Genomic DNA, 12,701 nt, shown 5'->3' on the forward strand with positions numbered 1-12,701 from the left:
GGGGGGCTTGGGGGGCTTCAGCCCCCCCCCCCCTAATTCTCATGGTGGTCTGCGAAAAGGCCTTACTGGTATATTATTTAAACTGTTATGTTTATTCATATCATGTTCTGATCACCATGCTCAATATATCCCATATGCATGGGGGTATTGGGGTAACGATACAAAAGGTTTGCTAGGGTAGATCCTCTTTCACTCAGACTCAGCTCTCCCCCCCCCCCCCCGAACCAAACTCAGCCCCCCCCCCCCCCGAAACAAAATCCTGGCTACGGGCCTGGCTGGGCATGTTTAGCCTGAAGAAGAGAAGGCTGGAGTATAGTGGATGCGCCTTCTTTGGAGTCTTTTAAACATAGGCTAGATGGCCATCTGTCGGGGGTGCCTGAAATGTGATTTTCTTGCTTCTTGGCAGGGGGTTGGATTGGATGGCCCATGAGGTATCTTCCAATACAATGATTCTATGATTCTATGCTAGACTGCAGAAAAAGGTGCGGAAAGACTTGAACAGCTCTGATTTTAATCTTCATTTTCCTCTGAGGCTGAGAAAGTGTGAGTTGCCGGGGTCACTCAGTGGGTTTCCACAGCCAAGCAGAGCCAAGCAGAGCTTCAAGTATCCAGAGTTGTAGTCAAACAAAATGGGAAACATGCACTCAGCTTTTCTGTATTTACAAAGATAAAGTCAAACATACTTCAAGAAGAAGTATGGGCTCTTAATAGCAGAGTATTATGCATAAACATAAGAAGAAGAGGAAATTAGACTAATGGCAAACAAATATCTACTCCTATGACAAGGTTTCAGGGGGAGGGGGAAGACTTGCCTGTTCAAACTCTTCCATATCCACTTCTCCATCACCATTTAGATCAAACATCTTGAAAGCAATTTCAAAGTTCCTCTGAGGAGCTGTACAGAAAGAAATACATTACAGAAATGAACATATGTTATAAAATAATAAGAAGGCAGAGCACATTTGATCTATGAATATTATCGGTACAAAATATTTATTTTCAAGAAATGCAATAGTTTCGAAAAACAAATATTTTCATTAGCACGGATCTTTCTACGCAAGTTTCCATCATGGTTCACACGGGATGTGCTACTCTTCTGGACTTATGGACACTCTTTTTATATAATGTTGTAAATTAATGTGCAATATTTGCTACAATCCCCACAAATGGAAAAATTGATAAGATGAAAAACAGTCAGGGTAATAGTGTATAACTAAACTGGAAAGGTACGTCAATAATGGGAGAAGAAGAAAAGAAAATATAGGAACAGAACATTGAGATTACAAACACGGAAGTGAACGGGTTTTACATAGTACGCAAGCATATGTACTAGGCATAAAATGTAATTCCATTTATTATCATTGGGGGGACCTGCATATCCATGTTTATGCATGGATGTTAGCATATATCACAGAAAAAGGCATAAAAACAAGAACATACAGCTCAGTGCACTTCCATTTTTCATAATCTATACACAATAAAAGTGAATGTTTGTATGTGTGTATATGGCAGCTTTCTGATTGGCTGCCACTTTCACAGGTCACTGTGACTTGCACGAGCGACGAACCTGGACCAAAGTTAGCACACATAACTCCCATGACCACCTTTACGTCCTACTTACAGCAAACATCTCTGCTATGTTTGCTGTAAGTAAACTTCCAAAATCTATTTTAGTATCATTCATCAACCCAACCAAAAGTATTGCATTAAAAAAAACACTGCCAGTTAAATACAAATCATTTGCTCTAATAGGGAAGCTCAATTATTATTACTATTATTACAAAGGTCCACAGCATTACATTCAAAGCAGTTGCTTGAAACATTCTGCTGCAGGTCTTTGTAAAAATCCTGTGGTATCCCTAAAGTGACTTCTAGGGGCCTGCAAATCTCTTGGGTAGGCAAGCGGACAAATGTCAGTGTGCTGGAAGAAGCAAAGACCACCAGAATTGAAGTGATGGTCCTCCGCCATCAACTCCGCTGGACCTGCCACGTTGTCTGGATGCCCAACCACTGTCTCCCAAAGCAGTTGCTCTACTCCGAACTCAAGAATGGAAAATGGAATGTTGGTGGACAGGAAAAGAGATTTAAAGATGGGCTCAAAGCCAACTTAAAAAACTCTGGCATAGACACTGAGAACTGGGAAGCCCTGGCCCTTGAGCGCTCCAGCTGGAGGTCAGCTGTGACCAGCAGTGCTGCAGAATTCAAAGAGGCACAAATGAAGGGTGAAAGAGAGAAACATGCCAAGAGGAAGGCGCATCAAGCCAACCCCGACCGGGACCGCCTTCCACTTGGAAATCAATGCCCTCACTGCGAGAGAAGATGCAGATCAAGAATACGGCTCCACAGTCACCTACGTACCCACCGCCAGTACACTGATCTTGGAAAACAATCCTACTCAGACAATGAAGGATCACCTAAGTAAGTAAGTCTATGGGCCCTTCCACACAGACATATAAACCTGAATATCAAGGCAGAAATTCCCACAATATCTGCTTCGAGCTGGGATATCTGAGTCCACACTGTTCAAAGCAGATAATCTGGGATCTTATTCAGCTGTGTGGAAGAAGCCTAAGACAGGAGACATCTACTCCTACTTTGTAATGTCTGTACCATGAATTTCTTTGCCAGGGAATATCTTGGAAGAAAAAACGTTTGTACCCACTAACATTCTGTTTGCTGTCCAATTTCACATGGAAAATTTTAGTTGTATTCCCTAACCTGCTATAGCTCAAGTATACAATCTTTGCTTTAGGGTTACCATCTGGATATCTTCAAATAAACCAACCGGGGAATTTTAAGTAAGCCTTAATATTTATATGAGGCATTTCAAAACCTGAGTCCATTTGAGTGATGTTGCTACCACTTCAAGGAAAGTGATAAGTCTAATTTGCCTCTAGCAAAATCGCTCTCGCTTCAGAAGGTAGAAAGATATTCTTCCTTAAATATTTGCCATTATACAATAATTCCTACTATTAATGTCTGTAAAAATTCTCACCATTCTACATTATGCATTTATGCAGAATAAGTGTCATTATATGAAACCATAGCCAATTAGTTCACGTTCTCTCATTCGATTTGAAGCTGATGGAAATGCATAACAAATGTGGAAAAGTGAAATCCAATTAATGGGGTCTTTAAAAAAATTGCAGATTGTGGTATTTTCTTCTGCCTTACTGCTAAAGTGCAACACACACACACAATGCATGCCAGTATTAAACAAAATATATTTCCAGACTCTTCTAGAATTTTCAATCACAGCAGAATATTAATTTATATGCTTGGGGAGCAAGCAGAACAATACATTCTTATCTATAAGAATTATGTTGCTCCCTCTAAAGTACATAGTCCTTTTTCCGAGGCATTGATTTACAAAACCAACACCAGTGAACCTGTGTACCAGTAGTCAATGCTTGTGCCAGACTTTGGAAGATGCACTGAAAAGCCCCACTTGGCACAAACCTTCCCCAGTCTATCTGCTATGGTTGCAACCTTTAATCTCAAGGCCTCTTTCCAGAGAGGTTACATCAGACATGAGCAAACTTTTTGCATGGGTGCTACATGCTGGGTCGGGTGATTGGCACAGGGTGGGGGAGGTCAAGGGGGTTGGGGCTGGGGGAGGAGGGATTTGACATGCAGCTGCCCAGGGTTCCTGAGAGAGCCCCAACAGCCGTATGTTATTGCCCTGGCCCTTGTAATTATTCCCTTACCTTGGTACGCTAGCTTAGGCCTAAGAGAGTGGGTCTGGTGAAGCCCCAGCATCCATTTTGGAGAAGGGAGACACCATCTTAGGTTAGGTTTGCTTTAAGGGGGCATGTTCTAGTCTTGGAAGGAAAGTTAGACCACTAGGATAGGTTAGAACGATGGGGGCAGAGCCTAAGTGATCTGAAGGAAAAAAGTGACTTTTAAACTGAGGCTTGAGTTCTGAGATTGCCAGTTGAGAGTTGAGGGTTGAGAGTTGAGGGTTGAGAGTTGAGGGTTGGAACGGGTGTTAGAGAGAGCAGTTTGGAGTGTTTTGAAGAAGGAATCTGGGTCAGTCTTTTGTTTAGTATTCAGTGTAGCGATAAAGAATTATAGCTAGAATACTTTGAGGAGCAGAACCCTGTTAGTGGTCTGTTCTTTTCCTTAAGGAAGTCTAGTTCAGGTTTTGGCTAGTTTCCTAAGGGGGATTTTTGTGGGAGTTACTTTCAGAGATTCATTTCCTGAAGTAATTTTCTGTGTTGAAACTTTAAGACTTGTAACCCGGAAGTTTTTATGATCTCTTCTCAAATGTAACCACAAGCTTTGTATGCCAGTTTTTTACTGAAACCATCAAGCATTTGTACCTGAAATATCCAAATTTGTTCAATAAAAGTTCTTGTTATTTTTACCAACTTATACCAGCCTCAGTGTGAATACCTTTGTGGTAAAAGTGTTATTCGAGTCAGCTTTTTACCAGCCTCTAGAAAGACTTTAGTGACACAGAGTGTGTTACTGAACAATCTCTCAATAGTACCTCAGCCTGTGCATTAGTAATATGGTGGCAGCGGAAACTTTTTAAAGAATCATTTTTAAGTCATGCAGTTCCAGTGGCTCCCAGTTCCTAACTGCTAAATAGACAGTTGGTCAATATAATAATAATAATAATAATAATAATAATAATAAAATTGTAATATAATTGACCGGTTTGCCCTGACACGACAAATAAATAAATAAATAGTTGATCAACATCTATTCTCCCTCTATATTTTTGATGAGATAATCTGGAGTGGTGTCATCGTTATAATTTGGTAGCCTGCTGTGTGGTTGTTATAATTTGAAGAAGCAGCGGTGAGATTCTTTATGATTTGGCTGAGTGAGGGTCAGATTCGTTATAGCCCTCTTCTCAACATGGGGTGGATGGGGAGATAGGGGAGAGCTGGAGGAAGGAACCTGAGGGTCTACATCCATCCTATGGGCCGGGGTTTGCCCACACCTGCCTACTACCATCAGTGAACCTTCTCCACGAGTTGTGTTTTTGGGTCCCAGGTATATAGGTATATAAGATAGGTATAACCATCAATCATTTAATGATAATGAATCAGCATTTGAAATGCTTGCTAAACATGCTGAATTTCTTTATAGTGGAATACAGCTAAAGTATCTTCTGCAGAATCCACTGTAAGCGCTGTGTGTTGCTGTTAACAGATTTGTGTAAATGGGTGGCTGCGGCTAGCACAACAGCTTAACCACCAACTTCTGTAAAGCTTGTTGACCGGAAGGTCAACAGTTCAAGCCATGGGTGGGGTAAGTTCTCGCCATCAGCCCTAGCTTCTGTTTACCTAAAAGTTTGAAAACAAAGCAATGTGAGTAGATAAATATGTACTGCTTCGGCAGGGGAAGTAAACATGCCCCTGAAAAACATGCCAGCAAAAATTTGATCAGGAAGGCATCCAAGGACAACAGCCTCCTTGGATTGGAAATTGAAACAACAGCACCACCCCATGGCCTAGTCGAGTACAGCCTCCAGATGATGGAGATGGAAAAAGAAGGAAGCCTTGCCTCTTACTGTCTGTCTGTCTTTGTTGTTAGTTGTGTAACTGCATTGAATGTTTGTCATGCAAGTTTCTGTAATCCACTCTGAGTCCCCCCTGGGGAGATAGAGTGGAACAGAAACATAGCATATTATTATTATTATTATTATTATTATTATTATTATTATTGTAATGTCGAAGGTTTGTCCTCTCACCTCTGCAGGAGGTGTCCTCTCACCACAGCTGCATGGTATACGGTAGACTATTGTCCTCTCACCTCTGCAGGAGTCTACCGTATACCATGCAGCTGTGGACAAGACTACATAGGGACCACCAAACGCAGCGCCCAGACACGCATCAAGGAACATGAAAGGCACTGCAGACTCCTTCAACCAGAGAAGTCAGCCATAGCAGAGCACCTGATGAACCAGCCTGGACACAGCATATTATTTGAGAACACAGAAATGCTGGACCACACCAACAACCACCATGTCAGACTACACAGAGAAGCCATTGAAATCCACAAGCATGTGGACAATTTCAACAGAAAGGAAGAGACCATGAAAATGAACAAAATCTGGCTACCAGTATTAAAAAACTCTAAAATTATAACAGCTAAACAACAGAGAGGAAAAAACCAGGCACAGATTAACACCTCCCAGCAACAGATTTTCCCAGGCTCAGACAGGCCTTCAAATGCTAATGAAGGTGATCAGCTAAACATTCACACCTAACTGCAGCAGGGAAGAGCTCCTTGCCCCACCCCAGCCATTCCACAGATATATATAAACCCATTGTCCTAATTCCAACAGACCTCTACCTCTGAGGATGCTTGCCATAGATGCAGGCGAAACGTCAGGAGAAATGCCTCTAGAACATGGCTCTATAGCCCGAAAAAACCCACAAGATTATTATTATTATTATTATTATTATTATTATTATTATTATTTGAAACACAAGATGAGTCTACAGCAGACACTCAAAAAAGTTCAGTAATAAAAAGGACAGAGTGGGAAACAGATGCCTAAATTGTGGAGTCATTATTTATTATTATTATTTATTTCATTTACTTATACCCCGCCCTTCTCACCCCGGGGGGGACTCAGGGCGGCTTACAGAGGAGGCACAATTAAATGCCTAAATCAATTGACAGTAATATAAAATACAAAAAGCAATTCAGCAGTTAAAATTAAAACATCAGTACATAATAAAATATTAAAACAATCTCATGCTCGGGTTCAGAGTCCATATATCCATTCCATTCCATTTGTCCTTGTCTGTCGTCAGATCCTTAATTTAGCTGCCAGTGTGTCCAAAGGCTTGGTCCCAAACCCAGGTCTTCAGTTTTTTCCTGAATGTCAGAAGGGAGGTCGCCAATCTAATCTCCCCGGGGAGTGAGTTCCACAGGTGGGGGGCCACCACTGAGAAGGCCCTGCTCCTCGTCCTCGCCAGCCTCACTTGTGAGAGTGGCGGGGTCGAGAGCAGAGCCTCCCCAGAAGATCTTAAGCTTCGAGGTGGGATGTAGAGGGAGATCCGTTCGGACAAATACACTGGGCCGGAACCGTATAGGGTTTTGTAGGTCAAAACCAGCACTTTGAATTGTGCTCGGAATTGGATCGGCAGCCAGTGGAGCTGACGCAACAGGGGGGTGGTATGCTCTCTGTATGCCGCTCCGGTGAGCAATCTGGCTGCTTCTCGCTGGACTAGTCATCCAGTACAGCCGAAAGTGAGCTTGCCAGGGCTATCATAAGGGGCCCGTGACTACTGATTTTTTTTTTATTGTGTCAGAAGCGACTTGAGAAACTGCAAGTCACTTCTGGTATGAGAGTAATAAAAGGTCTAGAGAACAAGCCCTATGAGGAGCGGCTTGACGAGCTGGGCATGTTTAGCCTGAAGAAGAGAAGGCTGAGAGGGGATATGATAGCCATGTATAAATATGTGAGAGGAAGCCACAGGGAGGAGGGAGCAAGCTTATTTTCTGCTTCCCTGGAGACTAGGACGCGGAACAATGGCTTCAAAGTACAAGAGAGGAGATTCCATCTGAACATGAGGAAGAACTTCCTGACTGTGAGAGCCGTTCAGCAGTGGAACTCTCTGCCCCGGAGTGTGGTGGAGGCTCCTTCTTTGGAAGCTTTTAAACAGAGGCTGGATGGCCATCTGTCAGGGGTGATTTGAATGCAATATTCCTGCTTCTTGGCAGGGGGTTGGACTGGATGGCCCATGAGGTCTCTTCCAACTCTTTGATTCTATGATTCTATGAGAGAACTGGCCATCTGGAGAGAGGTTGCCCAGGGGATGGCCGGATGTGTTGCCATCCTGTGGGAGGCTTCTCTCACGTCCTGTGACTATTGATGCTGGGCATGATGGAAGCTCTAAATAGTCATTAAAATACAGAGAATTCAAATTTGACAAGGGAATTGTTTTTTCCATATGCCTTCAAGACACCTGTCAACTTATGGCAAACCATTCACATAGATTTCTTAGGCAAGGAATACTCAGAGGTGATTTTTATTGCCTTCTTTTGGAACATAACACGTCATCATTCCAGAAATAAGGCATTAAAGAGGCAATCTGCAATTTATTTAATTGGGAGCCATGGGAAAGGGCAATGCACTCAGCATCTTAGAAGAGGAATGTCTCTCTCAGACATAGTGAACAACTGAAGAATGGTAAACATGAGGTCTGTGTGGTGAAAGAGTCTTCCAATAGGTTATAATATTGATTCACATGCTAATAGAACTCTATCAACAAAAAAAGGAAAAATGCCTGAAACCATCATCAAAAATTCTAAGACAATCTCCCGAATAAATACGACATTTAATATGAATAATTTCTCAAGAGGATTTAGTTCAAAGCAGAGTGAATATTATTCTACAGTACTCCCACATTCCTTGTCTTGTTCTATGTATAGTGAAGAGAAAGGCATGGCTTCCTATCACAGCATTACAACATTAAGCCATGAAATGTCTTGCCCGAACAGAATTAGCTGCATACTTTTATGACAGAGCTCGGATAATGCTCAAAGAAATGCATTCAGTTTTCAGTGGAAGTTCACAGCACTGAAGATTTATCCCTCTTTTCAAATGTTTGCATAACACAAAGATTAAATTAACAAATGTGTGAATCATTCCTCACAAGAATTCCACAAGGTGATACCTAAAATTTATATGATTGGAAATAGAGATATGTTTTAGTAACTTCTAAACCAGTGCTAGTCAAAGCAATGGCCCAGAGACCATTGCCAACACACAAGCCATTGGCTACCAATCTCTGGAAAGAAAGGAATATGGTGCAAATCCCTAGCAAAGTGGAAAAAATTACTTCCACTCTCAAACATCAGATAACATGGGAAACACCTATCAGCTCTCATAGTTTAGTTCTCCGAACAATTAGAACTTTATGTATCCTGTACAATGGTACTTTCAAAAACCACTCATGGTCCAAGTAGGATTGTTGTCCAAGACTGGTGTACTGGTGGTGGGTTCGTAGATGACTGTGGATCCCTACTCTTGATCTGCATGTTCTTCTGCAATGAGGGCATTGGTTTCCAGGTGGAAGGTGATCCCGGTCGGGATTGGCTTGACACGCCTTCCTCTTGGCACGTTTCTCTCTTTCACCCTCCGTTTGTGCCTCTTTGAATTCTACAGCACTGCTGGTCACAGCTGACCTCCAGTGCTCAAGGGCCAGGGCTTATAATAATAATAATAATAAACCTTTATTTATACCCCGCTACCATCTCCCGCAGGACTCGGTGCGGCTTACAAGAGGCCGAGCCCAAAGTACATCATTAGCAAAAACACAACAACAACAATAAAATGCAAAAATAAATAACCCATAACAAAGCAGAACATTAACAAAAACACAACACTATTAAAAACCTGTGGCGGGGCCAAATGTAATGGTTAAAATTCTAAAAATGCTGGGCATGTCCAGGTGAGGTAGGATGAATATTTTGGAAATAAAAGGGTGTGCAGACAATTCTAACTCTCTCATAAAGTGCATTAGGGACATTAGGACTTCCCAGTTCTCAGTGTCTATGCCAGAGGTTTTTAAGGTTGGCTTTGAGCCCATCTTTAAATCTCTTTTCCTGCCCCCCGACATTCTGTTTTCCATTCTTGAGTTTGGAGTAGAGCAACTACTTTAGGAGATGGGGGTCAGGCATCCAGAAGTGACCGGTCCAGCGGAATTGATGGTGGAGGACCATCGCTTCAATGCTGGTGGTCTTTGCTTCTTCCAGCATTTGTCTGCCTGTCATTTCTTCTGACATTTGTCTGCCTGTCTTCCCAAGAGATCTGTAGGATTTTTCGGAGGCAGCGCTGATGGAATTGTTTTAGGAGTTGCATGTGACATCTGTAGATAGTCCACATCTTGCAGGCATATAGCAGGGTTGGCAGGACAATAGCTTTATAAACAAGCACCTTGGTATCCCTATAGATGTCCCGGTCCTCAAACACTTTGTGCTTCATTTGGAAAAATGCTGCACTCCCAGAGCTCAGGCGTATTTCAGTGTCAATCTTGACTTTTGTGGAGAGGTGGCTGCCAAGGTAGCGGAAATGGTCAACATTATCTAATGTTACACCATTAAGCTGTATTTCTGCCATTGGAGAGGGATTGGCTGGTGACTGCTGGAAGAGCACTTTGGTTTTCTTAATGTTCAATGACAGGCCGAGCTTTTCGTATGCTTCTGCAAAAATGTTTAGAGTAGCTTGTAGATCTTCTTCTGAATGTGCACAGACAATGCTGTCATCAGCATATTGGAGTTCTATAACAGATGTTGTAACCTTGGTTTTGGCTTTCAGTCTGCTGAGGTTAAATAGCTTACCATCTGTCTGATAGATAATTTCCACTCCGGTGGGAAGCTTCCCATCAACAAGATGAAGTATCATAATGATGAAGATGGAAAATAAGGTTGGGCCAATAACACATCCCTGTTTGACACCTGATTCCACCTTTAATGGGTCACTTTGGGAGCCATTGCTGTCCAAGGCCGTTGCCATCATTTCATCAAGGAGGAGCTGCAGATGTTCACAAATTTGTTAGGGCACCCAATTTTTTGGAGGATGGTCCAGAGAGCACTGAGATTCACTAGTGTATGTAGTGAATATGAAATATACTAGTGCATGTAGAAAAATAGCTAAGTTAAAATTTTCTACTAAAGCACAAACACTAAAGAGAAAAGATTTATCTGCAGTAAGCAAAATTGCATTAACACTCCACTGGTTTTAGAAACCTGAAATCTGCAAACAATTTATAGATATGCATAACAACATATTAGAATCGAAACAGACAAAGGGGTAGGTAAGCATAATGCTACATTACACTTTAAGCAGGCAAAATTGTTTCTTTACAACCCATCCTTATAAACTCAATGAGATGTAAAATTCCATTAAAGAAACTTTAAATATATTACATTTCTCACCTTCGCATTCAGAAAATAAAATGTAATATTATAGCTAATAGGCAGGGAATAGAATTATTTGTATCATGCTGATTTATTCATAGAATGTCCTTTGAGGAAAAGGGAAGAACAATGCACTTTAAACCAACAGAATGATCCATATAAACTTCCAGAAAAAAACAGAAATGTATTAGTAGGAGCACAGCCTTTTAAAACCCAACAAAACACTAAAATGTTTACATTGCATCAATTCACAGTGAAGGATGGTAGCAATCAATCGTTTTGATTACTGTGCCACAAAGCAACCCAATGTATTAGCTGATTCTTTACAAACACACACACACGGGTTGAATGAAAAGTAATGCCTCCACCTTCGCAACTCCTCAACAGATGGCAGTACTGATATGCGGCAGGTACTGGCTTGTTCAGTAGACTCTCCTCTACAGTTCCATTTTTGGCGGGAAGCTTCAGCATTTAACGGTTGTGTTGTTAAAGTGTGAAGTATGGGACCCTGCACAGACGGTCGGTCAATGCGACTTAAGCAACGTGCAGTCATTGAATTCTTGACAGCAGAAGGTGTCACCCCAAAGGAGATTCATCAGAGAATGCAAGCTGTTTGTGGTGATTGTGTTTGTAAGGACGCCACTAGTTGTAGGGACGTTACTGATTTGTCAGGGTCTCCTACAATTTGTAATGGATCTACAACCTTGATAATACAGCCACTAGCCTGTAATATTTTGTTTGTCTTCCTTCGATGTGTAGCGTGACTTGACTCAAAAGTATACGAAACAGAGCCTTGGATTTAAGATAAACTGTAATAAGTTTATTGAAGTATAGAAGAAGCTTAATGGTTTCAATGTTTCTTAACTCCTAGAGGCACGTTCCTTTAGTGGTTACATTTATAACAGGTTTTAAACTTATTTTCTTCAAAATGTGTTTCTTTCCTTAACAGATCACTCTAGGCACTAGCCTACTCTTTCCCTCTGTTATCTCTGTTACAGTAGAGATTCTTATTGGGGTTCTCTTCCCCTTTTTGCTCAAACCCTAACTACTAATCTAAATAAGTCAACTTGACCTATCTAAACCACACAGGCTAAAATCCTAAACTTTCCTGATTCTAAACACAGTAGAACCAGCTTTCCCCTGCAGTTCTCTGACCTGAGACTGCCTATTTTAAAATACCTGCTCTTGCCAAGTGGCAGTTGGCTCCTCCCCTTTTTACAATGACAACCCATCTCACAGTGAGCTGAGCTGGCTACCAACCCCCCAGTTATGCTATTTTAAATGCTTACCCCTTTAAACACCTACCTATAATTATACATTACTGTAGGTTAACATTCACACTTCACCACAGTGTTGATGTGAATACTGTGTGTCGTTAGGTGAGTAAGTTTAAAGATGTTGAGGTGGGAACATTGACTTGTGTGACAAACAAGGAGTTGGACGTCCTGTGACAGCAACCACTGAGTTTCACAAGCAAAAGGTTGACAGATTGATTCAGGACGATCGTTGTATCACTCAGAGAGAAATTTCAAGCATAATTGGCATTTCACAAGAATGTGTGGGTCACATTATTGCTTTGCTTGGCTATCGGAAGATCTGTGCATGATGGGTACCCAGGATGCTGGTGCCTGAAATGAAAGCACACAGACCTGAAACTTCAGAGACTGGATCTCACCACCATACGACATCCTCCATACAGTCCAGATTTAGCACCATCTGACTTCCATCTGTTCCCAATAATGAAATAAGATGTGCGGGGACATCATTATGCTTCTGATGAAGGCGTTGAGAGAACTGTGAGACGCTGGTTG

General features: G+C 41.7%; 1 protein-coding gene across 1 annotated transcript in view; it reads right to left on the bottom strand.

Moving 5' to 3' along the window:
- MICU1 (mitochondrial calcium uptake 1) overlaps positions 1-12,701 on the bottom strand; it is a 281,117-nt gene that overhangs the window by 125,267 nt on the left and 143,149 nt on the right. Inside the window, exon 7 of the mRNA XM_060768821.2 lies at positions 813-895. Within this exon, the coding sequence (XP_060624804.2) occupies positions 813-895 (83 nt within the window). The remainder of the gene's footprint in view (positions 1-812; positions 896-12,701) is intronic.

This window comes from Anolis sagrei, chromosome 3, assembly GCF_037176765.1.
Source record: "Anolis sagrei isolate rAnoSag1 chromosome 3, rAnoSag1.mat, whole genome shotgun sequence".
In the NCBI taxonomy this organism is placed as follows: Eukaryota; Metazoa; Chordata; class Lepidosauria; order Squamata; family Dactyloidae; genus Anolis; species Anolis sagrei.